Source organism: Prinia subflava, chromosome 1 (assembly GCF_021018805.1).
Source record: "Prinia subflava isolate CZ2003 ecotype Zambia chromosome 1, Cam_Psub_1.2, whole genome shotgun sequence".
Classification (NCBI taxonomy): Eukaryota; Metazoa; Chordata; class Aves; order Passeriformes; family Cisticolidae; genus Prinia; species Prinia subflava.
The window spans coordinates 13,533,669-13,561,560 of record NC_086247.1 but is presented as its reverse complement, the minus strand read 5'-3'; the positions used below and the strand labels follow the sequence as shown (position 1 = coordinate 13,561,560).

General features: G+C 41.3%; 1 protein-coding gene and 1 long non-coding RNA gene across 4 annotated transcripts in view; one reads left to right on the top strand and one right to left on the bottom strand.

The window, feature by feature from the left end:
* Positions 1-11,564: 11,564 nt before the first annotated feature.
* Positions 11,565-27,892, top strand: part of COLEC10 (collectin subfamily member 10) — a 28,332-nt gene continuing 12,004 nt past the window's right edge. Inside the window, exons 1-4 of one of the 2 annotated variants that reach the window (XM_063421342.1) lie at positions 11,565-11,845; positions 23,967-24,038; positions 25,390-25,461; positions 27,532-27,585. In XM_063421342.1, coding sequence (XP_063277412.1) covers positions 11,698-11,845; positions 23,967-24,038; positions 25,390-25,461; positions 27,532-27,585 — 346 coding nt within the window. In that variant the 5' untranslated portion in view covers positions 11,565-11,697. The remainder of the gene's footprint in view (positions 11,846-23,966; positions 24,039-25,389; positions 25,462-27,531; positions 27,586-27,892) is intronic. The other variant, XM_063421275.1, reaches the window with a different exon arrangement.
* The window catches only part of LOC134563519 (uncharacterized), a 31,358-nt gene continuing 18,717 nt past the window's right edge, over positions 15,252-27,892 (bottom strand). The window contains exons 4-5 of one of the 2 annotated variants that reach the window (XR_010083394.1): positions 18,853-18,953; positions 15,252-18,204 (exon numbers count right to left, since the gene is read on the bottom strand). This is a non-coding gene — a long non-coding RNA (uncharacterized LOC134563519). The remainder of the gene's footprint in view (positions 18,205-18,852; positions 18,954-27,892) is intronic. The other variant, XR_010083389.1, reaches the window with a different exon arrangement.

The window sequence follows — 27,892 nt, the reverse complement described above, 5'->3', positions numbered from 1 at the left end:
ACCTGGGGTATTCTCTGTTGCTCTTGTGTCTTTTTCATTTGCATCATACATCCTCCCCAAACCTTGTCACACACCTCTCAAGTATAATAAGGTGTATCTGAAAAGCTCCCTGGCTTTCTTATTCTCATTCATGGTGAAATTTGTTTCTCCCACATACAGGACAAAGTCAAATGCTTCGTGCAAATCTAAAAGAATCAACTCTCCACTCTGGAGTTATGAGATACAGCCATAGGAAAAATACAGGCACAACTTCTGGACCTGAACATTTCTTGGGAAAAACTGCATAAGCAATACTGTGGCATTGTGCCAAACTTCTTAGCTTTGCTGGATGTAGACTGACTCACGGGATCATCTTGGCTCTCTGTAACCACTGCACTGGTTGATCTGCAAACCAAATTGTCTTCCCCTGTGTAATGGGGGATGACTCTTCCCTTTATCACACAAATTGTCTGTGTCATCTAAAAGGTTATTTAGGCAAAATAGGGTGGGGTGTTTGTGGTTGGTTTGTTTGTTTGTTTGTTTTGGTTTTGTTTTTGTGTGTTTGTTTTGTTTTGTTTTTTTGGTTTTGGTTTTGGTTTGGTTTTGGTTTGGTTTTGGTTTGGTTTTGGTTTGGTTTTGGTTTGTTTTGGTTTGGTTTTTTTGTTGTTTTTTTTTTTAGGTTTTAACCTTAGATAAAGATATTTGCAGATATCTTGACCCTCTCCCGGTTTGAGACACCCTTTTTTTTCGAGAGAGACCAAGTGGAGCATCATGTGAGAGCAACCAAGGTCACTAGGAAAGCAAGGCACCCCCAATTTCCTTGCCACTGTAGCCACATGGAAAACAGAAGAGGTTCTGTGTAAGCCCTGCTCAGCAATATCAACCCAATGTTGATAAAAACAACATCTCAGCCACCTCTCTAAATGAAGGCAAAGAGATAAGACAAAGCTCAAACTTAAATAGCTGTAGAGTTTGTCAAGAACACTACATGCTACCACAAGTTAAATCAGTGGGCCTTGGGACTATTATTAAATGGAAGCAGACCAAGCATTGCTGTAGGCTGAAAAACTTCACTGGTAAGTGTTACACTTCAGGAAGAAAGCTGCTCTCTAACTGTAATACATCATGAGATAAGTGAGCTTTTAGGAAAAAGGATGTAGAACTAGTTGGCATTTGGGCCTAAAATGGATAGAAAGTTATAAATTCTTCAAATGCTATTGTTTATTTTAACAGGTAAGTGTATTGAATATGCTTTACTAAATATGGATTTCAGAAGATCCAGCAGGTTACAAAACAATGGTAACTAGCCATTAGAACAGGGTGCTTGTATTTTCACTCACTTGAAGTAGTAGTATAGAGATGACACATCTTCCAATCACCACCAGCAGCTCTGAGCAGGAATCATTCCATGAAATTCCCAGGCTTATGTTGCGTATGTGTGCTGATTTTGGCTGGGGTCGAGATAATTTTCTTAACAGTGGCTGCTGTGGGGCTCTGTTTTGGATTTCTGCTGAACACAAAGTTGACAATATAGAGATGTTTTTGTTATTGCTGAGCAGGGCTTGCACAGAGCCAAGGCCTTTTCTGCTTTTCATACAGCCACGGTGGGGAGGAAATTGGGGGTGCCTTGGGAGGCTGGGAGGAGACACAGCCAGGACAGGGGACCCAAACTGGCCTAAGGGAAATTCCAGCCCATATGACATCATGCTCAGGATATAAAGCTTTGAGGAAGCAGGAAGAGGGGGACATTTGAATGATGGTGTTTGTTGTACCAAGTCACCATTGCACATGATGGGGCCCTGCTCTCCTGGAGATGGCTGAACACCTGCCAGCCAGTGGGAAGCAGTGAATTAATTCCTTGTTTTGCTTCACTTTTGTATGCCACTTTTGCTTTCCCTATTAAACTGTATTTATCTCAACCCATGAATATTCTGGCTTTTACTCTACTGATTCTGTCCCCACTCCTGCTGGTGGGAGAGTGAGTTAGGAGCTGCCTGAAGCTTAGCTGCTGGCTGGGCTTAAACCACAATAATAGGTGTGCTGGTTTTGACTGAGATAGAGGTAATTTTCTTCACAGTTGCTGATAGGAGGCTGTATTTTGGATTCATGCTGGAAACATGTTGATAAGACAGGGATGTTTTACTAACTGCTAAGCAGTGCTTACACAGTACCAAGGCATTCTCTGCCTCTCACATCACCCCCACCACAACAGTGGGAAGCCAGCCTGTATCAGTGTAATGATCCCTTCTGTTTTAAAAGCTCTGAATACCATACATAATCCCTGTAATTAATCTAGCTCCATAGGCTTCTGTTTACGTGTCAGTTATTTTGGCTGTGTGTATCAGAAAAAATAACTGGTTGCAGCCAGTCAGGGTTTATTGAAAATAGGGAATTACTATTTGGAGCAATGTCTGTTTCTAAAAAGCCTGCTGTATAAGCCTATGCCCATTGGAAACACCAAAGTTGATCTTGATGACACATCCTATTTGCTGAAAGTTTACGGTAGATTGACTCATGCAGTTTTATGTTGTGCTCAGTTCAAAACACTTTTTTTTTTGGTTGAGTGGTAGCTGTTTCAGTGGTTACCTTTTGGTTTGATGGTTTGTTTTCATAGGGCAGAGAAAGTTTACCCAAATTACGAGCAGTTGCCAGTATTGCCTGAAGAAAAATGTCATCCTGACATTGATTTCTTTGGGGAATGAATCATGCAGCTATATAACTTTTAGCAGAGCTGTCTGTCTAGATTTGTGATCTTTTTCTTTCTTTTGGTACAAAGTTTGTCACTTGAAATAATGTGTGATGTCTCGTCTTAAGCATATTTATAGTTTTCCCCGTGTTTACCAACAGTTTTGTTCTGTGTGTCATTCGTGTCTGGCATATGCATCATCACTAGTTCCATTTCAGTATAGAAACCCATAATTTCACTTTATATTTTGTCCATATGTATCATTTTTGTGGTTATGTTTTATCCATGATGAGGCATTACAAGGAGGCCTTCTTAATGATAGAAACCATAACGTGTGCCAAATATAGCACAGTGTGGATAATTGCAGGCAGGAGTTTAGGGGTATTTTTGGTTTTGACAATTAATGACTGCCTACATCGAAGTTTTATTGAATTGCATCACATAAAAAAACCACAAACAGAAAACCAGTGACATATTCCTTTGGAGAGCTCCTTTGAGCTCATCTAATCCAAAGAAAATCAAAACAGCTAAATCTTTAAATCAGCACAAACAGAAAACCTAAGTAATGAATACATCTTGATGGATTTCTTCAGGCCGGATCCTGTTCACTTGAAATCTTCGACTTACAAGGAAAGGACTGAGGAATCCCAGGAGCAGCAAAATCAAAGCAGCAGATGTTTCTATACTGGTTCTAATCTCATGTAATTAGAAAAACAGATAAATCAGAACTTCTCATTGTCTCATCCCTGCCTTCTTTTTAAGATTGATAATTCCCTTCTTTCCTTGTTCTATTACTGTGAGTCCCTGTTACTTACTATTTATTAAGTGCTGATTGATGCAAATCTTTGGAGGTATAAAGCCACAATGTTTGCCCTGATATTCAGGGTCTCTCTTTAACAGATTTCATCTCTTGCCTCTTGTGTCCTTGAAAAAGGGCATCTTGTCATTCTGTGTCTGACTCCATGGCCTGCCTGCCCCGCCATGGAGCAGCACTCACTGGACATGTGCCTGTCTGTATGGCAGAGCATGACAGCAGAGACAGTCATCACATCTGAGGAAGCAGTCACTAAGCATTCAGTTACTGACTCATTCCCCACCACAGATCCTTCTTAAAGTGAAACATGAGAATATCTTCCTAGTGCTAATCGACAGTAACTCACTTTCAGACTGATTAAGCCTAGAATTTTTTTTTTTTTTTTAAGTTACCATTGAAAATAACCCAGTTCCAGCTGGGGAACTGGCATAGGCAGCATTGAGCAGGATACAAGTTAAAATCCATTTCCAGTGCTCATCTGTACCCGTGTGAATGGGCTTCCCACCTCTGTGAGCAGGCACTGCACTGTCCTGCTGCATGGGTACAAGGGTGGGCAGCCAAGCTATCCTGTGCACACACTGACTGTGGGCAGGAGGGGCACAAATCCAAGCCCAGGAATTTGGATGCAAAAGCAAGGCTGGAGTGTAAGCACAGATTCCACAGTAAATGTACCGTGTCAACAGCATGAAGCTGGAATCACCTCTGATATCAGCCAAACAGCCTCCTTCTCTGTGTGAAGTCATTTTCATTGCCAAGGGATCAAGACACATACGGCACCAGAAAAAAAAAGAGGTGAAGAAGAAGAGCAGTCAGATCTTTGTGATGGGTTCACTCATGGTACATTCATGGTACATTCACGTTCTCCCTGCTCTTTGCACAGCCTTTTTGCTTTTATTAGGTTGTTGGAAAGAGAACAGCTGATCTGTGATGCAGCACTGTGGATGCTTTGCATGGCAAACCTCTTCTGGGCTGTAAAGCCAAGGACAGTTGAGATGAGAGGTAATCTCTTACCATTAACCCACCTGCTTGTAAATTCAGGTTTCTTAACTACTTCTGGCTGGTAAGAACTTAAGGATGTGCTTTTAACTGCCTGAGGGTAAGACCTCTTTGCCACAGAACAGTACAAGAACCTTCCAAGATCTATTCTTTTCTCCCAACTTATGCTGCTCCGACCAAATTGCAAGCACCTAGCAGATAGTGGCAATTTCCTGTCCCTTACACTGAAACTGACCCTGAAACCCATAAGAATAAGGCTGGAATCTCCAAAACACTTGGAGAAATGACAGTCCTACATAATGTTTTACTGATGCTGTTGGACACAGTCCGACACTGTCTTTGGAACTGATTTAATCTTAATGGTATACTCATAAATTATTTTGAATGCTGTCATAAAATTCCATACATTAAACAAAACCATACCCCAGTTCTTGGTGATGAGAATTACTGTGCTGATTTCTGAACCTTTCTTCTATATCTGTACTTGTATTGCTGCAGCCAGAGAGCAGGTAGATTAAAAAGTAAAGCATCCAAGCAGGTGTTGCTTCCCATGTGAGGATGAGACAAACAAAACTTGAAGTCTAGGAGAATCCCACCTCAGGGAAAAATGCAGAAAGCTCTGTGGTTCTCAACAGTTTCAATCAATGACAAAGTCATTACTATTTGGAAATCTTTTTACAAGCCCTGTAGCTCATTTTTTTCCTTGCCAGAGGTGGCTCAGCAGTTATTCCAAGAGATGTGAATTACTCCACATTGGTAGAAGCCACAGCAGTCCTTTTATCCAGTGTGTGCTAATATGGTACTTTATATGTTAAACCACTATTAAACTAAAACCCAGCCATAATGACATCCCATTTTACATCTAAGCAAGTATCCACAATTCAGAGGGATGCATATGAATTAGAAAGTGGAATCCAGCCTTCCAGTTTCCAAATCACATGTCAAATTCTCCAGAGGTACCAGCAATAATCATCACAGAGTATGATTTAACTTTTAAAATCTTTATTTTAAATATAGTTTTTAAAATCTTTTAATTTTAAAATCATTTTTCATTACACAAAACTTGAACTTGTAAAAAGACTTAATTCATTAGAAGGTTAAAAAAACCCCCCAAAAAAGGGCTTTCTGAGTATGAACTGAGTGAAAGAGTTTTCTTCTTTTAGTTTTGTTATGTTGTCAAGTGGAAAATAAGCCAGCACCATCACCCTGCCGCCTTTAAACTAGCAAACAGTCTGGCAGACAATAGCTAGGAAGATGGGAGAATGAGGCTCAAAAGTTTCTTTTTCTTGCCAGCAAGACACCCACACAGACATGAAACCAATGTTACAACACATTACACAACACTGTGTGTCCCCAGACAGCAGGGAAACTACTTAGGACGTAAGATAGAGTTCAGTGGGCAGCACAGACGTCTTGAGACACATTTGATAGCATTTTGTCTGTTTTCCCACTCTCTCAGTTTCCTCACATCCTTGCTCTCCCTTTCAGCTGGACCTTGCAGGGCAGGTAGTTGCCTCTTGCTTTTGTTGGTGTTTTTTTTTGCAAACTGCCAAAGTGCTAAAAGCTGCTTGGCTCTAGCTGTCTTCAGAAGGTATGCAGCAGAGTTTGAACTGAAAAGGAAGAAAAAAGAGAAACTAAATAATTGTAAATCTAGATGATCTGTATAATAATAACCTATAAGGTTAACCTATAACATAGGTGGTGCAAGACACTTCAGCTGAATTCTAAGACCAGAAGAGTAAGACCAAGTAGGACTGGTAGAGCCTTGAGCTTTGAAGTTTTGTTGTTGCTCTGCATGATAAACAGGTTTCATACAAAATCCATAGATCAGCATATCACCTGTGTACCACTTAGTCATTTTAGGGTTTTCTCCTGGACACAAGCCTAACATCTGCCATCCCCTGTGACTGTGGCTGCCCCCATCACATGACTTTTCCAGAGCACCCCACACAGTTCACTACTCCATGGAAGGGTTTCAGAGCATGCTGGAAAGCAAAACTCAGCTGTGCCCTAGTCCAAGGCTTTGTACAAGATTCTGTCAACTTGTGTTGCAATGTCAGCTACTTTTCTGTTCTCTGAAGAAGTGTTAAAGAGAACAAAATCGACCTTTTCCAGGTTGTCATAGTGGGGAGTATATCTATTCTCTTGGGGCAACTTGTGCACTGTTTTACCACTAATCCATACTATAAACTTAGAAAGCAAACACAAAAGACTGCACACCACTGCTATTTCAGCTCACAGCTGTGTGTCCAGGTCTGTTTCTAAATAGAAATACTTTCATTAGCCATGCAATCCTCTGTTTAATTGCTTACATTATTTTTATTTTTTTAAGAAAGGAGCGTCAAACCAGAATTGGAAGGGTATAACTAGGCAGAAGTGCGATTCCAGGCAGAACATTATATTTGGTTCCTATTTCTGCAGCTCAAAATAACTCTCCAAAGAACATCAGGGATGTTCAAATTCCAGAGCCAGAAACGAGCTCCATAGTTCAAGACATAATGTGATCTCTAGAAGGAGAGGGAAGAGCTCTAAAAGACAGAAATGCCTGAGATAAGAGTGTAGAAATCTGAGGCTGGGTACATGCCCATAATCTCTCATGTGTAAACAAACAGTTAAATTTATGTCAGGGAGCAGCATGTTTAGTTTTCTGAAGACATGTTTCCCAGAAGGAATTACATAAATATTTATGAAAATGAAGCAGGAAATATTTTCCCAGGGTAGGACACTGTTCAGCACTGCATCAGGTCAGCAGAAGCTGGGGTTTATTTTGTCAGTCTTCCCCTGGAACTGAATCATTGCCCTCTTGTTTGCAAAAATCTGTTCTGACACAGGAAGAGGCTGCACTTAGATAAACACAATCACAAGCCACATTGAGTATTTCATTTCTATCACATATCTGAATACATATGTGAATGCCTTACGTTTTTGGATAGCTTCTCTGAGTGACTGCATGGTAAACAATAGCAATAAGTATGTCTTAGGACTCTCTGAAATTGTGGTGCCATTATGTCAAAGGTGTCTTCAGTAGAACTGAAAGCCTGCAGTCTAACAGAGAGAGAAGCATTCTCAATCTAAGTGTTCACAATAAAAGTGTTTATAAAACATTCACTGTGAGCCAGGACATTCTTGCTAATTGCAAAAGTTAGAAACAAAAAGTTGTAATGCAGTGCTACCTGAGTGAGCAGAAGTTACACACAATTGAGGTCTGTTAACCAAATGGGGTACAGGGTTCAGTACTGCAGCTCGTAAAGCGTCCAGCAGCACTTGGAATCTGTGGTCTGCAACCTGAGCTCCTCACGAGCTTTCAGTGCTGACCAGCTGTTCTGCTTCCTGGGCACCAGCTCCAAATCCCTCCTGCCTCACAGCAGATACTCACAGCTGGGACCTGTGTCAGCTTTTCTGTTTAAGGGCTAAAAGCTGAGGGGAATAGGAGTGGGAAAGGAGAGGTAGGAGCATCCCAAGAAGGGGTTGTAACTCTAGTGCAGACCTAAGGTTCTCTCAGAGTGTGTGTGTCAGACCCCCCTGTGTCAGACCAGAAAAAGCTCACACCCATCCCTCAAGCCATCTCAACAAAGAGCCAAACTTATCAGCACAAAACCAGAGAGATTGTAGTTGATAGTGGAGCATAAATTTCTATACAGCTGAGGCTGATGAAGCCTCTCAAACATCCAGTAAGATGCTGGATGATGATCTACAATCATTAGAGTCCTACAAACTCCATTTACTAAACATATAAGCCATAAGATTTGGGACAATTTTGTCTTTAAGTTGGTTGTTTTTGTCAATTATTTTCAGGCATATTGAAATCTAGTCATTGTTTATATCTTAATCAGAGGAACAACAACTGGTGGAGACAGTTTACAGGTTTGAGTAGTCATTGCATGGTGTCAAAACCAAAAACGACATTTTACACAATAGCCCCAGGATTACTTCCCTTCCTACACATTGCAAACCACAATACTCTGCCCTTCCTTTTCCATTATCTCTAAGCTTTGCCACCGTGATTGATGTATCCAGCATGACAGAATGAAACTCCCCCAAACCACCACAACCCCTGACACCGGAAGAGAAACCAAAGAAATAGTCTACCTTTTTATTTTTTCTCTTCAGGTGCTCCCAAGTTTATTCAGTACAGTAAGGTACAGGAGGGGAATGTTCTCCTCAATGCTGAATTTGGGCCAGAAAGGATGCCAGCAGACTCTCAACACCTATGGCTGAATCAGCCCACGGTTACAAGCAGGATGTATTACCCTGCACTCCAACCACAGGACCTGTGACTCTACAAATGATGTAAATTGTCTGTAGATCTGGCCACATTTTGAGGAACAGTATTTCAGCATGTTGTCTATGCTCCTTATAGTCTGTTGACATTTAACTACTAACATCTGAAGAGTAAGCAAGTGAAGGTTATGCAGATCTCCAAAGGAAGTTACTTGGACTCCAAACAAAGCACAGGAAAGACAAAGGTTACCTGACTAGTGCTCCTCTCAAAGAACAGAATCTTTCTGGATATTTTTTCATGCCTTTTCAGGGTTTCCTTGAAAAACATTCATGCCCTTGAAGCATTTGTTTTGTGACTTTTATGTCTGGACAATGAGGCCTAGTTTGTTTTTCTTCCTTGCCTACAGTCATTTCTTTAAGCCTGATTCAATGAGAATTAACATGCACAATAGGCACTTTGCTTCATTAAATCTCCATCAGCAATGAAGCTGCTTGAAGATTTTTCAGTGAAACTGGTTTGATAAATACTGATTTGCTAAAACCCCAGCTTTTTGTGGTAGTACATCAGTTTTGATGGATTGCCTGTTAAGGCAGGTTTTCTAGCTCCAGGACAGCATTCTTGGTCCAACACACGGGAAGACATAACTGATTAGCACACACTCTTGTAATAAAGCAATATGACCTTAAGGCTTTACTGCAAGAACTGGTTTGAACTAGGCAGAGAAATAATTAAAATCTGGATGTCCTGCATTTTGAGTAAGTATTTTCACTTACCAAGGTTTAGCTCCATTAAATCTAATTTTTCACGGTATTTTCAGAGGCCTTGTGATTGTCATGGAAGGTGGGGTGGGGGTGGGAGGTGGGGGTTGGGGAAGAGTAGAGTCTTGATTTATTTTCTAAAGTGGAATGAAAACATTTGTAAATAATCACACCATCGTCAGAAAAATGTTCCCTGCTTAGTCCCGGATAGTAAATGAAGTAGTTAACAAATGATTTCCTCTCTCACTTACACTTTACCCCTCTTTATCCTTGATAAATAACAAACAAGTCACTGTAAGTCTCTCAGTACTCAGTACTGTGGAACAGATAGCATCATTCACGTCAGTTTGGCAACGTTTCCCAAAATGCCTCCTCCAACCCTAAGTACACTAGCTTCCCACTCCTACGCTCTCTCTTTTTGCTCTTACATTGACCTTCTGCTCACAAAATGGAAAGTGAAGAGAAGAAAAAGTTAAATAAACCAGATTTACAGTGTACAAGTCAGAGGCACAGTGCCCAATGCAAATCACAGAGGAACAAGTTTATTTCTGGTGTGACTCTACTCAACTACAATCCTGGCTTGGTCTTTCCTCCCCCTCTAGCTGTGTGTACCCGTTATCAAGGCCACATTTGAGATGGTAAGTTAGATGACATTCTTTAGAACAGAGACCACTATTTATTTCTGAAAAGCACTGTGTACAGTTTAACAACAACAACAAAAAATGTTTTGGAAAGGGGGACAGTATGTGAGCAGGCTAGAAAGAAAAAGGGAGAGGAGTATCTTGACCCTTCTTGGGACTTTGGCCAACATTTTATCACAGATGAAAGCCTGAAGTCAGAGCCTTCCTTCAGTCTTTAAGTAAAGGTATTCACTCTTACATCAGTACTGTTACTTATTCTGTATGCCCAAAGGCTGAAACATAAGACTAGGGAACCAATACTCTCTTAAATAATGAGGAAAGCCTCTCAAAAGCTATTAACATAGGAAATACATTTTTTCCTAGAATGGAAAGCAAACATCCTCTTCATTGTTCAAAAGCCTAGTTCAGTTTTTGAGTAGCTGTCTCTGTGTGAGAAACCAGAAGTTAACAAAATTCCTGGAAATATTACAAATAGTCATCTCCCCTTTTTCTTCTGCCAGGCTACCTTGAACATCCTTCTATCCCCAGTTACTGTGCTCTCCTTCAGAGAAGACTATAGTTTTTTCTAGGAAGGGATTGCACACAGATAGGTATCTGTCACAGTTCCTTCCAAAAGAAAGGATGCTTGCAGTCTGTTCCTCCAGCCAAGAGGCCTCCTAAACTGCTTTCAGGGCCCCAGCACCCAGCTGAACACCTGAAGGTTACCTCAGGATTTGAACCAGCTGGAGTTTCCTCTGGACAATCCAAAGATAATGTTCTGTGGGGATCTATGCTAAACCACTGTCCTGATATTTGGCCTCTTCCAGTGCATGGGAAGAGTAATATGGGAGAAGGTGATGCAGTCATTCAAGCTCATCTTGCTCTGTGTCTTCTGTCCTGAAGTTTGTCCCTTCCATACTGTGTCTACCAACATGATCTGAGCTTGGGGCTAGAATTGTGGAGTTATCTGTAGGCACAAACCCATCATTTGTGAGTTTCAGGCTAAAAGTAATGTCAACTTTTCATTTGCTGCTCTGGGGACTGAGGCTACCTGGCACCCAAAAGGTGAGATACAGCACCAGTGACTTCCACCCACAGTGGACTGGCAGCTTGTCTGTTGTCACTAACAGTCTCCTTGGTGTAAAGCTTTTATGGAAAAGTATCTCTGCATGTCATATGCAGTCTGTATTACTCTTCCAGCACACAACCAACCAAATGTATCCTATAACTAATTAGTACACACTTGGATACAATACCAAACTCTTTTGTCCCTTGAGTAAGTGAAAAGCTGGGCATGAAGAATCAGTGCCGAGAGGAAAAAAATTTACAAGAGAGACACTCCCATATGTTGGAGAAATTTTCCATGGCAAAAACAGCTAAATGTCTCACAGATAAGAGATAAATTGGAATAAACAGTTGTCAGTGTTAAATAAATATCCTGGATAATGTGCAGGACAGAAATAACTACAACATCGTCAAACTCCTTTCTTCACTTTATTTAGCTGTTCTTGCATGTAGCTCCCAAGCTTTCCACTGCTCGAGTTAGTGAAGCATTTATTTTTGAGTCAGCTGCATTTCTTAAGACTGTAACAACGAAAGGCATTTCCTGAGAAACAGCAAGGATGAGCAGCAAGAAAGAACAACAGCTAAGGAAATATGGGACCCTTGTAGTGTTTTTTATCTTGCAAGTTCAGATTTTTGGTATTGATGTTGACAATCGACCTACAACAGATGTCTGCTCAACACACACAATTTTACCTGGACCAAAAGGTGAGGAATTATCAGGTTGCTAATGCTGAGACCAGTACTGATAAAGGCTGATTTTTTATCAGAGACTTGGAGGGTTTGTGGCATGGGCTGGGCATGAAAGATGTGAAATATTGTAGACTGTACAAACATCTAGTAAACTTTAACTGTAATGGGGGAAAATGAAGAAGCAAAGAGATTTAAATTTTCATTTCTTTAGTTTCAGAAACAGTGTCACATTTTCATATAAGTTAGAGGTGTCTTTTTGCATCTTTCTGCAACCATACAAATCTCCTGTTATTTCTTGTGCTTGTCACAAAATGAAAACAGCTAACAGATACAAACTGAGGGACTTGTTTAAAAGTAGGCACTTATCATGAACTGTTAATGGTCTGCTTTGCATCTACAGACAGAGAGAGATATACAATATTTTAAATGACCAAACTGCCATTATTTTCAAATATTTACTTGTAAATACGTCTCTGTTATATTCATCAGACTTGATCCAGTAGTTCTTGTTGAATTAAACAGGACCTTTGCTACAGATTTCAACAAGAACTAGATCAACTCTGGCATGTGCAGGTCTTTTATCTTCAAAACACTTTGCAAATATCTGAAACCAAATTTTCTGCATTAACTTACTTTTTCTGTAACACAACTAACATCAGTAGAATTGCCTGAAGGGTATCTTATTAGGTCCATGACATACAAATCTATCTTGTAGTGACAGATCTAAAATATATATTCCACACCATGGCTCTCGCAGTTTCAAACTATTGCTTTCTTTTTAGTAATTTGTTGTATTTTTCTATAGGTTACAGAATAAGAGAAAAAGAAAAAAAAAACACAGCTGATTTAAATTTAAAGCAGAAAAAATATTATCAAGTCAAGAGCACTGCTACAGACTCATTTGTTTTTATGATGGATTGTTCAAATGCATGTTGCTTAAAGGACCGTTTTTAATCAGGAAATTAATTTCTTTATGATTACAATCCAAGCTTAAACTTTTGCTGCCACAGCATAAATGCAGAGAGATGTAATGATCCCCAAGGGAGCTAGTGGGTGTTGGTTTAGTTAGGATCGAAGTAATGGCAGGCTGGAAAACAAAGCTTGACAAAATTGTGTTTAACAAGTCACAAGGCTAATGAGGGGGTCTTTTGACAACACAGAGTAGCTAGGACTGCAGCTGCCTTCTATGCTCTGCCTTGTATAGAAAGCATTTGATGGTAGATATTATTCTTTTAAGTGCAGTAATGAGGAAGTAAGGATTTAGTCATTACCAGTCCTGTTCTGCCTGGCTGACCCCCAGATACAAGATGAGACCAGCAGTTATTGGCACAGCTTAATCTACTACTTTAGATCACCATCCCCAAAATCCATACTTGGTGGGAGTATTGTGTATAAATCACCTCCAAATTACTGGCTTATACCCACTGCAGGTCATCAAATACATTTTGGAAACTATGCGATATGACCCTATAGATTAATTTCAGTTCCTACCAGAGCTGAGCTCATCCAGGACAGTTACAAGTAGCCCTTCATGGCACTGGTTGTTTTAACTTCCAGTCATCTGGGCAATTAAAGACTGAGCAGGCTGAGTGTATGAACTACCCCGTTACTTCTCAGGCATCCCTTGTAGTCAAGGATGAAATATGCTTACCTAATATGCCAGAAGAAAGTCTGTCCTGCTGTCAGTTTTCCTTCATCCATCTTACGTCTATGACCCAGAGCACATGATCCCAAGCTTATGACCACAGCCACAGGCAGAACTTTGCTGTTTAAACTCTAACCTTGATAACGGACAAGCCTCTGACTTTTGCTGCTGTAGTTTTTACTCCCTATGCTACATTTCTTGTGTTCCTTTGTCCACTGTTCTCATAAAAATGGTTTTTGACTCACCCTGAACAAGCTTTACCCTCTCACCTCCACCTGCTCAGCATCTCAGCTATGATAAAACACAGTGGTGCTCCCAGAAGACAGAGGTGCTGATCTCACACACTACTTTGACCAGCTGTTTCTACCACCACAGATTAGATTCCTGTTGTGAACTCTTCCTCCTTCCGTGAGAACATGGAAGTGTCTAATGGGCCAAAGCAACCAGAAGTGCAAGGAATTATAAAATGTTCGATAGCTGTAAGACTTCCTGCACTGTCCCACCTCACCTATCCCAGTGCAAGGCATAGATCCTCCTATAGGCTAGATCCAGTCTGTGTGCTACAAGTGGGATGGACACTGGTCCTGTGCAGCAGAGATAGATACTGCTGTTTCCACCACACAGTACAGTGGAGAGGAGAGCACTGGGGGAGAAGTGGGGGGGCTTGAACAGTTCAGAATTTATAACCCTTGGTTGCCTGCACTATTGGAGGCTGCATGACTCAATCCTCTAGGCATTCACAGTTGTTACAGGAGCAAGCTCTCAACCTCTTCCCATGCTCACCCTGAAAACCACTTCTTCCAGAATGGTTGTGAAGATAGGCCACTTACACAATCCACATTGAACTTGTCTAAGTTACTTTGTGCACGCGATGTTCTTCCCCTTCAAAAACATCTCTTGGTTGTGATCATACCTGCAATGTCTCGAGAGAAGTATGACATGAGCAGTAGGATGGAAAAAAAGGTAATTCCAGGCTGACTACCAGAAAAGTCTTCAAACAGCTTGTGACAGTCCCTCCAACTCCCAGAAGGCATGAGGCAAAACCAGAAGCCATTGTGTACAACAGTAAGAGCTAGAAAATACTCTGGAGGATTGCAGACTCCTGGGAAGAGAAGGAATGCAGTGAATGTCCTGTCAGGCTTTGCAGGCTGTGCTGCAAGGACAGCAGTGTGTCCAGTGTCCTGTGCGATGAACCCTGTGGGTTCCAGCCCTACCTCACGCCCTGCCAGGTGCTGCTGTCCCCCCAGCTGCTGGTTCCCCTCTCTGGGGCAAGCAGATGAAACCTAAAACTTGTTTGCCAAGAGTTATGCAAAGAAATTTGCCACATGGGCACTCCAGAAAAACAGAACATTAAAAAGAATAAAATAAGAGAAGCAAAATTGGCACTCTTCTCAATTTCCTTTTCTAGGCAACACTCAGGTCTCTTCTCAAAAAGAGGGGATTGTTTTGGGGATGAAAAGAGCCCATGCAATGGCTGTCCTGTACTGCCTTCCTGAAAAACTATTTGAGGTACATAGCTAGCTGGCTTATATGGCAGTTAAAACCAGACATGTGTGAGGAATTTTCTAGGATTCTTATTGAAATGCCATAGGAACATCCCTGCTCCTCTTACCCCTCCCCCCTGCACCCCTCCCCGCACAAAAAGTAGAGATTTTCTGAGTTTGTAACTAGTGATTTTTGATGTTTGACTGGAGATGTTAGGAACAACGTGGTTTTTAGGAACAACTTGATTCACAGCTGAGTAACTGGGGCAATAAAGACCATGTTGCGTACTTCACTGACTTCTTGAGTCCAAAGAGAACCAAGAAATGAAACAATGAATTTTCCAGGGAAGCCAGGTTCTTGGCCTAGCAGAAGTAGTCATGGCCCTTACTTTGCTTACTTTGTACCCTTCCAAACCTGGAAGCAAAGCAGTCTGGCTGTTGCTGCTGCTGAGAAAGGGTCTGGGACTGTGGGGAGGCAGCAGCTAACAGTGAGAGCAAAGGCACCAGCTGATGGTTGTTGCCCTGGCAGTGTCAGGAGGATGAGGCTCTGCTCCCCTGGATTCTGCCTTTGAGGGGTGTCCCAGCCCTGCCCTTTCTTCCTGTTGATGAATTAACCTGCTCTCCCCTAAAGACTGCAAGCTCTGATCTGCAAAGGAAATTTTAAGTGGGCTGTTGACATAGATGAGAAAGGAGTTGACCTGCTCTGAGTAAATCAATTAGCAACAACATGAGGGTAGAAATAACCAGAGGAGGTCCCAAAACTCTGACTTCTGAACTCCCATTAAATATGTGAGCAGGGGCTGGCACCGCAGAAGCTGGTTTCACATGGATTCATGGGATCTCAGCACTTCAGAAGACTGGCTCAGATCTTGCTATCTGTCCCAGTTCATTTTCTTTGAAATCCAGACACAAGAACTTTGAAAGTCTTGAAGCAGATCCAGGTTGAGAAACTGGAATGAGATCAAATCTGAAGAGCACCGGGAGTTTCCCATAGCAGTTTAGATGTAAAATGTTTCCTTATTATTATTTCTGACACACAATGCTTATAAACTCTGTGACATTGGCTGGTACCTCAAAATAGCATTTACTGTGGTCACCAGTGTAGCTGTCCATCTCTCAGCTTTAATTGCACTTACGCAGTTCCACTCCTGGAAAATCTCAAACTCTTTCAGAAACCAGATATGCTGTTATCCACGTTGCCTTCCAAAAATATAAAATGCCTTACCACATCCTATAGCTGTTCAAATCTATAACTAAACCTTCTTCTTAGTGCCTCATTTTTGATCTGAAGAGTCCTTTAATTTCAACACATAATTCTATTTTTCATGGCTTCTAGAATTCCTCATTTTAGCACACAGTAAGTTTCTGGAGATATCAGCCTGAGCTACAAAGCATGTATGTGGGGACTTAAGTACATAAATTCAAAAGACAGTGGGTCTGTTTTTCTTACCAATGGCAGTCTATTCCTCACTGAAGCCACTATAATTCATGAGTCTCTGAGATCATGTCAGAATGGCAGTGCAACAGGCTGGGAAAATCAAATCAGGCAGACCAAGTAAAAGGAGAATCACGAATGATTGAAATTATTTCTGTGTTATTAAAGAAATAATGTATATTCCGTTCATGCACAAAGGCCCACGCTTTCAAATAATGCAAGTCAGCTGAGGTTCACTGAGCCTACTGAAGGCTTGGGTATGCCTCATGCAATGCAATAGGAGAGGAGGGTATTTCTAATGAAGTCAATAGATATTTATTAGCAGTAAAGCAATCAGAGGATTTTTTTTTTCTTGATTATTCTTTTTATTTTATGAGGGAAGGTCTTGTATTGTCTAATTTGAACCTGGGTGAAGAAAGATAACCTGTGTAAGAATGGTGCATATGAAGGAGCCCTCAGGACATCTGGGAAGGTGACCATGGATGCAGTTTCACACTACAGCCAAACATACTGCTCAACTCTCAGGTTTTCTGACAAAAAACAGGAGCCCAAGCATCTTCTTTTTCTTCCACTCTGACCATGTGGTCTCCACTTCACCTTGTGCTGGTTCAGCTGTTTGACAGAATCACAGAATATTCTGAGTTGGAAGAGACCCACAAGGAGCATTGACCCCAACTCACATGAATGGCCCATCTGGGGATTGAACCCATGATATTGGTGTTGTCAGCACTGGGCTCTGACCAAGCCAGGCTCTTCACTGAGCTGCTTCAGCTCACTCACTAAAAATGTGTATCTGTCATATTGATATTCCTCTGTTTAGGGAAATGAATTTCTTCAAAAAAGGGTCAAAAGAGTGATCAACATCAGGCACAGGGGAGGGAGGCGTGCAGAATAGTGCTGGGAACTGAGGGGAGGAGGAAGGACAAGGAAGGGAACATCACGTCAAGCAGCAAGAAATCCTGTCCTCATTAGCCAAATGCAGCATGAAAGCAAGAATGCACACAGTTATGGGAAATTTGCTAAGGATCTAAAGGACACTGAAAGTGAAATTAGAGGAAATTTTGAGTCTTTCCATTGACGTAACTGTGATGCACTCAGACATTGGAAATACAAACTCGGCAGCGTTTGCTTATTTCTTAAAGTCTGTGACTCCCTCTGGTGACAAATCCTCTCAGTAGATATTGTGCATGCCCAAGTGCTGCAAAGGCTCTCCCTGCTCAGGATGACTCAGTGTCCCAGGCTGCAGAGCTAATCCTGTGGTTATCTGTAAGGTTATTCCAGGAGGACAGGCATTCAGTTGCTCCTGTAGGGTTCTCAAAGCTTCAGAATTATTCTCATCTCCTTATCCTTTAAGTTTAATGCCCAAGAGAGGCAGAAATCACCTATACTCTTCACATTCTGTCTCTGGAGGTGGGTAGGGTCTGTCTGCTACCTCAGGTGGGACTGAGAGCATGAAACATGGAGCTCAGCAGAAGTGTGCCACACATGTAACAAATTCCCTGCAAAGCCTTTCTGGTAGGGCATTGGCTACGCCTAGGAATCATAAATGCATCTAAGGCAAGCAGTGCAAAGCTGCTTGCCTTGCTTGAGAATACTACCAATGTGGTATTCTCATCATGATTAAACATCCTTCCCCTCACAGCAAATTAGTCATTTGGCCCAGGCTTTTCAGGGACTTTTTGGCTGGTAGTGGGACTTTTTCAATTTAGAGTATCTGGTGTAGGAGGACAACTGTGATGTAGCCCAGCATAAGTGGTGTTTCTATCATTTGAAAGGGTGGCCATGCCCTGGAATCTGGAGGGAGACATACCTGCAAAAGAGAGGATGAGAGAGCATTAACATTTGTGTAGTATTTTTGCTCAGCAGACAGGAACAGGAGCTGACCTGAGGCCATGGCACACCAGCACACCTGACAAAGTGGTCCCAGGGAGTCTCAGCATAGCTCCAAGAGTGCTGAGAGGCACTCATGCATAAGCCCAGTTTGGAGTCTCCCCCAGCTTTGGCCTTTAGGCAGCCTGCAGACGTTGTCAGCCCAGATAAATGTGGGCTCCATAACCCCCAGGAATTACACCCAGGTTCTCCAAGAACTACAGTCAGCCCTTGATTATAAGACCTGGAGAGTCACTAAATACATGTGAACAATATCTATGAATCTGTGAAAATGTCCTCAGTTCATGAATACAAACCAGATAAATTACCTACAAAAGATTCAGCAGGGAAATCTAAGTCACTTGAAGGTCAGTAAATTCCTACTAATTAAATTCTTACCAAAGGTAACCTCTGAACATTTAGATATTTAATGTTATTTAGTCACACTCCAAAATGACAGAGCCTCTTTCAACTGCCTGAAAATTCTGCTGGTGATTAGACCTTCAGCATTTTCCATCTGTTTACAGAAGGTCTGTGGTTCCATATCAATTACAATTAAAATTTTCTAATGGCTGCAAAATTTACTTACTTCTTATGGCTTCTGCTCTTCTGCCTTGCACAGTCCCAAGCTGGAAGAGTCTAGTAATTTACTGCTTCAGGTGTTTCTTTTAGCAGTCTGATATTTCATATCTGTGACACAGAAGAAACCAATCAACTTGCAGAAATACTAACAAGGCTGAGAAATAATCTTACTTCAGTTAATGACTCCAAGTGCTTCTTCACCCATGCTTCAAATGCCAGTGCAGTTCATTATCTGACATCCCTGTGACCACAGTTTTAAAGTGACAATCTGCTAATCAGGTCAAAATTTAACCTGACACTGCCCTAAGTGCAAACCAGCATAAAGGAGAGGTTAATCTCGAGGTACCAATAACAAGCATTTGAGGTCAGGGATCAGAAAATTCATGTTGCACAAACCATGGTACTACCAAATTCAAAAACCTAGTCCAGAGTACTAGCAGGATAGATTTTTTTTCTTGTTCCTGGAGGATAAAAAAAAAAAAAAAAAAAAAAAAAAAAAAAAAAAAAAAAAAAGAAAAAAGGTGGCTAATTCATTGGGATGGCTTGTCCACATGAAGCCTCAGACGAAAGAGAGGGATAATTACGGTAAAGTAGAAATAAAGCCAACTCAACCCCCACCCAAAACAGTCAGCCAGCTCTCTCCTACCTGGTTGCAAATCATAGCAATACCACAAGAGGGAAGCACAACCCAAGAGTTCACATTTCGTGTCAAAAGTTGAGATCCCAGCCCATAGCAGCTAAAGGAGGACACGGCATGTACCACATCAGCAGGCACTGGGCTTAATCTAGTCTTCAATTAACAATAAAATGGTATCAGTAACTAATACTGTTTATTTCTACCCTTGTTTTGTAATGGCATACCTATTCTCAGATGACAGATGGGGAGAAAAGCAGGATTACCCTCTCTTACAGACAGAGAAATTATTGTTCTTCCCATTTTCTTGGATATGAAAAGACAGAGTTCTTTACACCAAGATGAAACAGGTGACAGAACTTATTTCCATCTCCCTTAGGCTTTTAGAGGTTTTAAGCAAAAATTTGGACCACATAAGGTGTTAATAAATTTGAGGCAATCCCTGATCTCCGGAAATCTCTGGAACAAACTTTGCCACACCTTTTACTCCTTTCAGGTGTCAGCTCTCAGGCTGATGGTCCATACAGGACAACGTAGCTTCAACTCCAGCAGCCCCAGGTGTGCAAGTCTTGTTCCAAAGTCCCTCAGAAAAAGTCACTGGATATTTCAGTGGCTCAAAATGTTGACAGTGAGACAGGAATAAAACATCTTTAGAAATTAATCACAGCTTCTCCACTTGTATATTGACTTTCTTTCCTGGTTTCTGCTTTTAGGATTAACTGTTTCACAAATGAGAGAGGGAGGGGAAGGGAAGGGAAGGGAAGGGAAGGGAAGGGAAGGGAAGGGAAGGGAAGGGAAGGGAAGGGAAGGGAAGGGAAGGGAAGGGAAGGGAAGGGAAGGGAAGGGAAGGGAAGGGAAGGGAAGGGAAGGGAAGGGAAGGGAAGGGAAGGGAAGGGAAGGGAAGGGAAGGGAAGGGAAGGGAAGGGAAGGGAAGGGAAGGGAAGGGAAGGGAAGGGAAGGGAAGGATCTTGCAGAGAGGTCTTCTTTCTGCAGCAAACAACAGTCCCTCTAGAGCCTTTAACTCTACAGAGCAGCCTGCAGAGAATGCAACTGGCTGGTCTGAGGGAGGTGAGGACTGCCAGGATGACAAGCCCTGGTTTGGAAGGTCAGCAGGAATATGGTTTGTTTTCCACAGGCCAAGGAACCACTCTCAGCAGCTTCTATACCAGACCCAGAATCACAGCATATTTTACACAAAGGAATTCACTGCACAGGGAAAGGCTGGACATGAAATTTCTTCCCCATCTCCCTTCCTTGTTAGAGAACATGGTCCATTTGAAAATATTTGAAAATAAATATTTGAATATTTATTTGAAAATAAATAAATATTTGAATATAATTTGAAATAATGCCATGTTGCATTTCTAGTCAAGATTCATTCAGCTTTTCCAGTCTTTGAATCGTACCATTTCCTTTCTATTATCACACATTTTTCCCCATGTCTGGGTTTACAAACCATGATGAGATCAGCTCTTAACCTGCTCCCAAAATATCATTTCACAAGCCTTTTATCAGCCTCTGGGATCTTTTCTAAATTTCTGAACTACTGAAAATTGACTTTTGCACTTTCTGAAGGGGTTTCACACACAGCTTTGGAAAAAACAACTTCTTCTTGTTAGCATTGAGATCAACAGCAAAATTAAACCATATATTCTCTAGCTCTGCTGTTTGAGGGTCAGAAAAATCACAAAATCATAGAATGGTTTGGGATGGAAAGAACCTTAAAGATCATCTAGTTCCAGTCCTCCTGCCATGAACAGAGACACCTTTCCACTAGATCAGGTTGCTCAGAGCCCATTTTGCCTGGTCTTCAAGACTTCCGGAGATGGGGAATCCACAACTTCTCACCATCCCCACAGTTTGGAATTTCTTTCTCATATCTAATCTAAATCTATTCTCCTTCAGTTAAATTCATCCCCCCTTGTCCTGTCACTACATGTCCTTGTAAAAGTCTCTCCCCATTTTCCTTGTAGGCTCCCTCCAGGTACTGGAAGGCTGCAATTAGGTCACCCCAAGCCTTTTTTTCCCAGGCTGAATAAAAACAAATCTCTCAGCCTTTCCTCATAGGAGAAGTATTCCATCCCTCCAATCAACTTGGTGGCCTCCTCTGGACTTGCTCCAACAGGTCCATGGCCTTCCTCTGTTGAGGACCCCAGAGGTGCATGCAGCACTGCAAGTGGGGTCTCACCAGAGCTGAGTGAAGGGGCAGAATCCCCTCCTCAGCCTGCTGCTCACTTTCCTGCAGTCCAGGACAGGTTTGACTTTCTGGCCTGTGAGTGCCCATGGCTGGGTCATGTCCAGTCTCTCACCAACACTCCCAAGTCCTTCTTGGCGGGACTGGAACACAGTACAAGCAGTCACCCAGCAGTTCCTGGGTCAGACCCACAGCTTCAGCTGAACATTTAGGAGCTTGGCTTTTAGAAATATACACTAGCTTTTACAGTATTTTTAAGACCTAGTGAAAAAAGAGATGTTTAAAATTTCTATTGCTGACTGCTTTTAGTTTTTTCTCTTCCTACTTCACCTGTGGAAGCTGGTGTTAAATACAAAGAGCCAGAGTTAGCCAGCACACACCACAGTGGTTCCTCCTTGTCCATCCCTTTGGCACTGTTTCCTCCCTTCAGTGTGAATTGAAGTTCAGCCCTTTATACTCCTCCGCTTGGGCCACTGACCTTCCTCCTGAAAGGGCATCCTGACCAACAGGGTAAGTCTGCCCTTCATGAGAGAGTCCCAGCATGGAAGGGGTTTTTCAGCATAAAGAGATAGACTCAGCTCAGTCCATGTAACTAGAATAGAAAACTACGTTTTATGTGCTGCAAGTAATGTGCAGTATTTCTCATCTGCTATCCCTCCCCAGAACAGCCCATGACATGATACCTCTGACTACAAAAGTAGAAGGTAAATCAGAAATGAGTGGGCAGTATTGTTCAGAAAAAAATGAGACATGTCATGTAATGATCAGTTTTAAAGCAATCACAGGAAGGTACTTTTTCTCCAGCACATTAAAAAAATCATTGAGCTATTTGCCACAGGATATTTATTCTAAGGGTCAAAGATATAAATGAGTTTAAAAGGCACAAGGCTAATTGGTGCAGGGAAGAATCACTAGTGGCTGTTCATGAGTGGAGGGGATGCAGTGCTTGGCTCAGGTAAGCACTAAAACCATTGCTGTGAGAGGCTGGAAGTGGCTGCCTGGGTCATAGTCACCCTCAGGATGCCTCAGTTCCCTGAACACTTTCTGCTGGGGCTGGAGGCACCCCCCTTGGTGAGACAGGTTATTGGTCTTGTCACACACTGCTGTTCTGTCCTCACCTCTCTGGCTGACATCCCAACAGACTTCCCACCCTTGGCTCTCCATGTACTGAACAAAAACCTTCTCCCCTTCTGGGCAGTAGGCACAGACACAACTGGCTGCCACCAGCACGTGAGACCCTGGCTGAGCCAAGAGGCTGTGGCACTGCTTCCCACTGCACAGCAGGGCTCACTGCCAACATGGGCAGGGAACACTGGGAGAGGCTCTGGAAGGCTGCCCGTGTTCAGTGATGGCCTTTTGGTGCAGGAGAGTTGTAGGTCTCCTCCCCACCTCTGCTGGAGGGGAGAAAAAAAAAATCTTCTTCTTAGGATTTGGTTCTAAACGAAGAAGATGAGAAAATCCTCTTTAGTTGTGCCTCCAATTTCTTGCATAATGCAAAGCAACATTGTATGCTACTTGTGGAAGGAAATAACATTTCTGTCTGACTAATTGCTGCCTTGTACCTTTAGACTACACGCTGCACAGTGAAAGACTGTCTCTTCCAACAGTGAAAGTGCTTATACTGAGCTATACAGGAATCTGTGTAATAGGTTCTCCATCTCATTTAGAGAAATCTCTGCACTACCATAATAAATGCAATGGTTTTGCCTCTTACAGATACTCTGTGTATGACCTTTCAAAATCAAGCATTGCAGTAATTGCAAAACAAGTTTCTTGTATCAACATACAAATGCCATCTGTCAAAAAATGAAGGCAAGAATTGTGTCAGATTAAGTGCCAAGGTCTATGTCAAGATCTATTTCAACATATTTACATTCCTCTCATTCCAAATGCATCTGCATACCCTGAACACAGAGTCACTAGGAATGGAATCACTAGGAACAATTAATAAACATCTGTTGCCTCCCTTGGCAGTTTGCCCCTGTGTGCACAAGTTTCCCAATACTGAAAGACTGCCTTATTTATCTGCTTTATAGCTAATAATGCCTAAAGTGCAGGAGTAGAAATTGCTGTTGTGTAATTCTCATGTAACAGCCTCTCTGAAAGAGAAAGTTTTTAGCTTTTCCTAATGATTAGATTCCTCATCTCTTTTCTGGAAATTTATCCCATGGCTACTGTGCCTTCAGTAGGAAAAAAAGAAACCCCATGAACTTTTATTTCTGAGTGTGTACAGTTGTACTTACTGCACTGAGAGAAAAGTACCATGATGTTTTATTTTCTGTTTTTTTGGAAGGGGATGAAGGTGAAAAGGGAGACAGAGGAGAAGTAGGCAAACAAGGAAAAGTTGGACCAAAAGGACCAAAAGGTATTTTTATGATGGTTTGTTGGCTACTGCTGATATATGAATATCATTATACACAACTGTACTGATGCATATGATTGGTATTTAATGCTTTTCATTCCTGTTTCACCAGTGGATTTCACAATCCTGTCAAACATTAATTGGTGAACATAAAAATATTTAGCTTGGTTCAATTCCTACTGATACTTAAGACAAAATATGTATGGCTATTATGAGTGTGATTCAGAAAACCTAGAGCATATACATAACCAGAAAGATTACTCTTACTGAAATTAGCCTTTAGTTGACATTGAATTCTGAGCATTATTGCCTAGCAATACATCAGGGTGCTCAATAAAATTTGGGTTCAGTTATCTATATTCTGCAGAAAAGCAAACAGCCATACATTAAAAAAAAAAAAAAGTTCTACTGATCAAACAGCATCCAAGATGAGAACAAGGAGTTGCAGATGTTTCAGGACTTACTCAATTAAATATACCCCATATCCACAGTGTGACCTGGGCAGACCATTTGGAGGCACCAGATGTGACCATGTCAGCCTTGATTGCATACTCTAATTCGAAAGCTTAATTTATCTTTAGAGTTTAATGATATTGCATTTCCAAGGTCTTTCTTCCTTGACTGTGGCTTAAGGCTAATCAGGAAAGTTTTTTACTTTTATAGAAACATTAAAATCATTCTATTATTATTGGTATAATAAAAAACCTTTTCATTTTTAAATGCATTCTTATGATTTTGCCACTTACCTTAAAGTGAACATCAGGTAAGATACAAGAAATTCAGGGAATCAACCATTTACAAAGCATTTGATTGATGTGAAATGCCTTTTGCAAACTGAGATTGGCCTGTCATCATTAGACAGCTATGGCAGAACTTACACTATTTTTAATCAATTAAAAAGGACACCTGTTATTTTGGTGCTCTGAAGACTGGAAAAATACATACAGCAAAATTAGTAGCTCCCTATTTGCAGTCCTGCTTTAAGGACTCTGAGCAAAGCCACAAGGATTAGGAAAAGTGTTTTGCTTGGGGTCAATAAAAATAAAAGCTGTCAGTCTGATTTGACTGTGAAGTAAACCACTAGCAGGTTTAGTTTCTATTTTCTCTAAGACAATGTGATGTTTGAACAGGCAATTCTACTAAGGTTCTTTGCAATGTCCTACTGCAGTACCCTACAGGAGCAGAGATCTGGCTGTACTCTTCCAGATATTGTCAGGGCTGTGCTCGTTTCGCTTTGCCACACATGCAGATGGGCCACACTCAGTAAAAGAGCAGCAGTAGAGACCTAAACAGTGCCTCAGAAAAGAAATTACAGCAAGCACCCAACTCATTTCCTCTTCATTTCTTCTCTTAGGAAACAAAGGACCAGTGGGCGATGTTGGTGACCAGGGAATGCTTGGTAAAATTGGTCCAATTGGAGGAAAGGGTAAGCTCTGGTCTGGGAATTTTCTTGGGGTTTTTTCCCTCAAGGTAAATATGTGCTTTACAAGAGCTCTAGATATGGAGCAATATTAGATAATGGTATGATCAATGCTCTCCAAATAAAGTCGTGCATAAAGATTGGTGATAAGAGCTAAGTGAAATAACTGAAAAAACCAGAAAATTTATTTTCCACATACAGTATATCCAACTAATTTGGCTAAAATAATTTCTTTTATGAGTTAAGACATCAGTCCTCTTTGATGGATCTAGTTGAAGGTATTTCTGCTCATTGCATGGGGGTTGGACTAGATGACCTTTAAAGGTCACTTCCATCCCAAACTATTCTATGATTCTGTGATAAAAGAGGAAGAGAGAAATCCACTTCCTGTCAAGTAAATCCTCTGAACACTCTAAGAGACAAAATTGTGCCTTTGATTTGGATGCTAAAGGCCTAAGTCAATGTCCTGCTGCTGCTGAGGATGCCACACCTTGTCACCTGCACTGCTGTGGGGGCACGTGAGCAAGCAATGCACAGGACATCCCTGTCCTGGTAAGGAATGAATTCAGACAAGCAGGGATGGCAATTACTTGCAAATCAAGGTAGACTCCAAATCTGCCTGGACAACAATTTCATGAAATTGTGCTAAATTTATCTTGAGAAGAAGCTCAGGCATTCCTTTCTAATATTCCTAAAGAGCTGCTTAAGAAGGAATATTACTTCTGCCACAAGGAGACCTGCCTTGAAAGCTGATCAGGGACATCATCATTGCTGGGAAAACTCTGGGGTCTCTAACCAGCACATCAGCTTGGGTATTGTAGAGTCACTTATAGAGTGACTGGAACAGTAGTCTCTCTGGAGAGCTTCTCAAACCTTTCATAGCCTCTAGCCAGCCTCAGCATCAGAGGCAAGAAAAAAAGATTTTGACCTGAGGGATTAATTTTCAGAAGGACTTAGAAAACTGAAAACTCATAAAGATATCTCCCAAGATGTCGTCAGTTCCCAAAGGAGACAAAAATGAAGACTCTCACAAGTTGCTTTTCTTTATCTGAAAGTAAACCAGTGTTCTGAACCTTTAAACCAAACTCTCTTTTAATCTGAATGCACAATAACTTATTATCCCCTTAGATTTTTTTCTCTTTTTCTTTATTTGTGGAAGCAAAGGTCATTAAGTCACTGTTTAAATCTATGATTAAACATTTGAGTTCTTAATGAAGCAACCATGAAATTCCAGCTGGCAAGTGTGCAGTGTCAAGCACACTAATTAAAATGACAGCCAACATCTAAATTCTTAAAAAACCACAACCATATAAAGTAAAAAGTATATAAAAACATGGTCATCAATAAGGCAGAGGAAGTATTAGTATGTTTTGACCTCCAAAGGTTTTATTCATAAAACCTTCATGAATCTCAGATAAAATCCAGCTGTTCCTGAACCAAATTACTACTGATTTTTTTTAAAGAGCTGGTCACCTCCAGTTATATAGAAGCAGTGCATTTGGAGAAGTATTTCTATCATTTTTATAATTTACAAAAGTGGGAAAAAGCAGATGGATGCAAATAAATCACATTTCCATAAACTGAGCTGAAATGCTGCTCCTTAATAAACTCCCTGCATGCAGGTGCCAACTGCTGCCCACACACACAATCTCTTGCATGCATTAATTCAGTGGCTGGGAGCACATCTGCTGCCTCATCTCACCATGGAGCTACTGAGCCTGGGGAAGGGCTCTGTCCTGCAGCCCCTGAGAGAACCCAGATCTCACCTTTTCAAGGTTTACTGAGTTCTTTCAGCCTCTCAGGATCATTTTGCAGTTTATATTTAAAGTAAGTGGTACCAGGAACCAGCAGCACACAAGATGCCTGTGTTATCAGTGAGTTAGCTATTAAAAGGTTCACATTTCCATGCACCAGAATTAATCATGGTTTGTTTAACTTGGCACATCTTCCAGTACAGTCCATCAGAGCTTCCTATCAAAAGCACGCTGTTAATACATTATTAAACGGTTTTTTGAATACACTTCCCTGACATATGCACTGTCTGAGATCTGAGAATATATTTTCCTCTTTATTCAGGCGACAAAGGAGCCAAAGGCTTACCGGGGGTTTCAGGAAAAAAAGGAAAAGCAGGTATGCTACCCATCCTTCTGTGCAGAATGGTCAAGTCTGCTGGATCTTTGATTTCAGGGTTGGTTTGTATGGAATTCCATGAAATTTGGGGCCCAAGAAAAAATGTGAGAATGGATGAAATATAATGAAGAGACTGAAAATGTTTTGTTGAACAAAATAAAGGATAGCGCAGGGACATGACTGATTCCTATGAATACACCAGCATACACAAAATATGAACTCACCCAATTTCATAGATAATGCTTGGTATCACAAAAACTAACACACGGGCCAGCAGTATACACTTAAACTGGATGCTAGAAGAAAG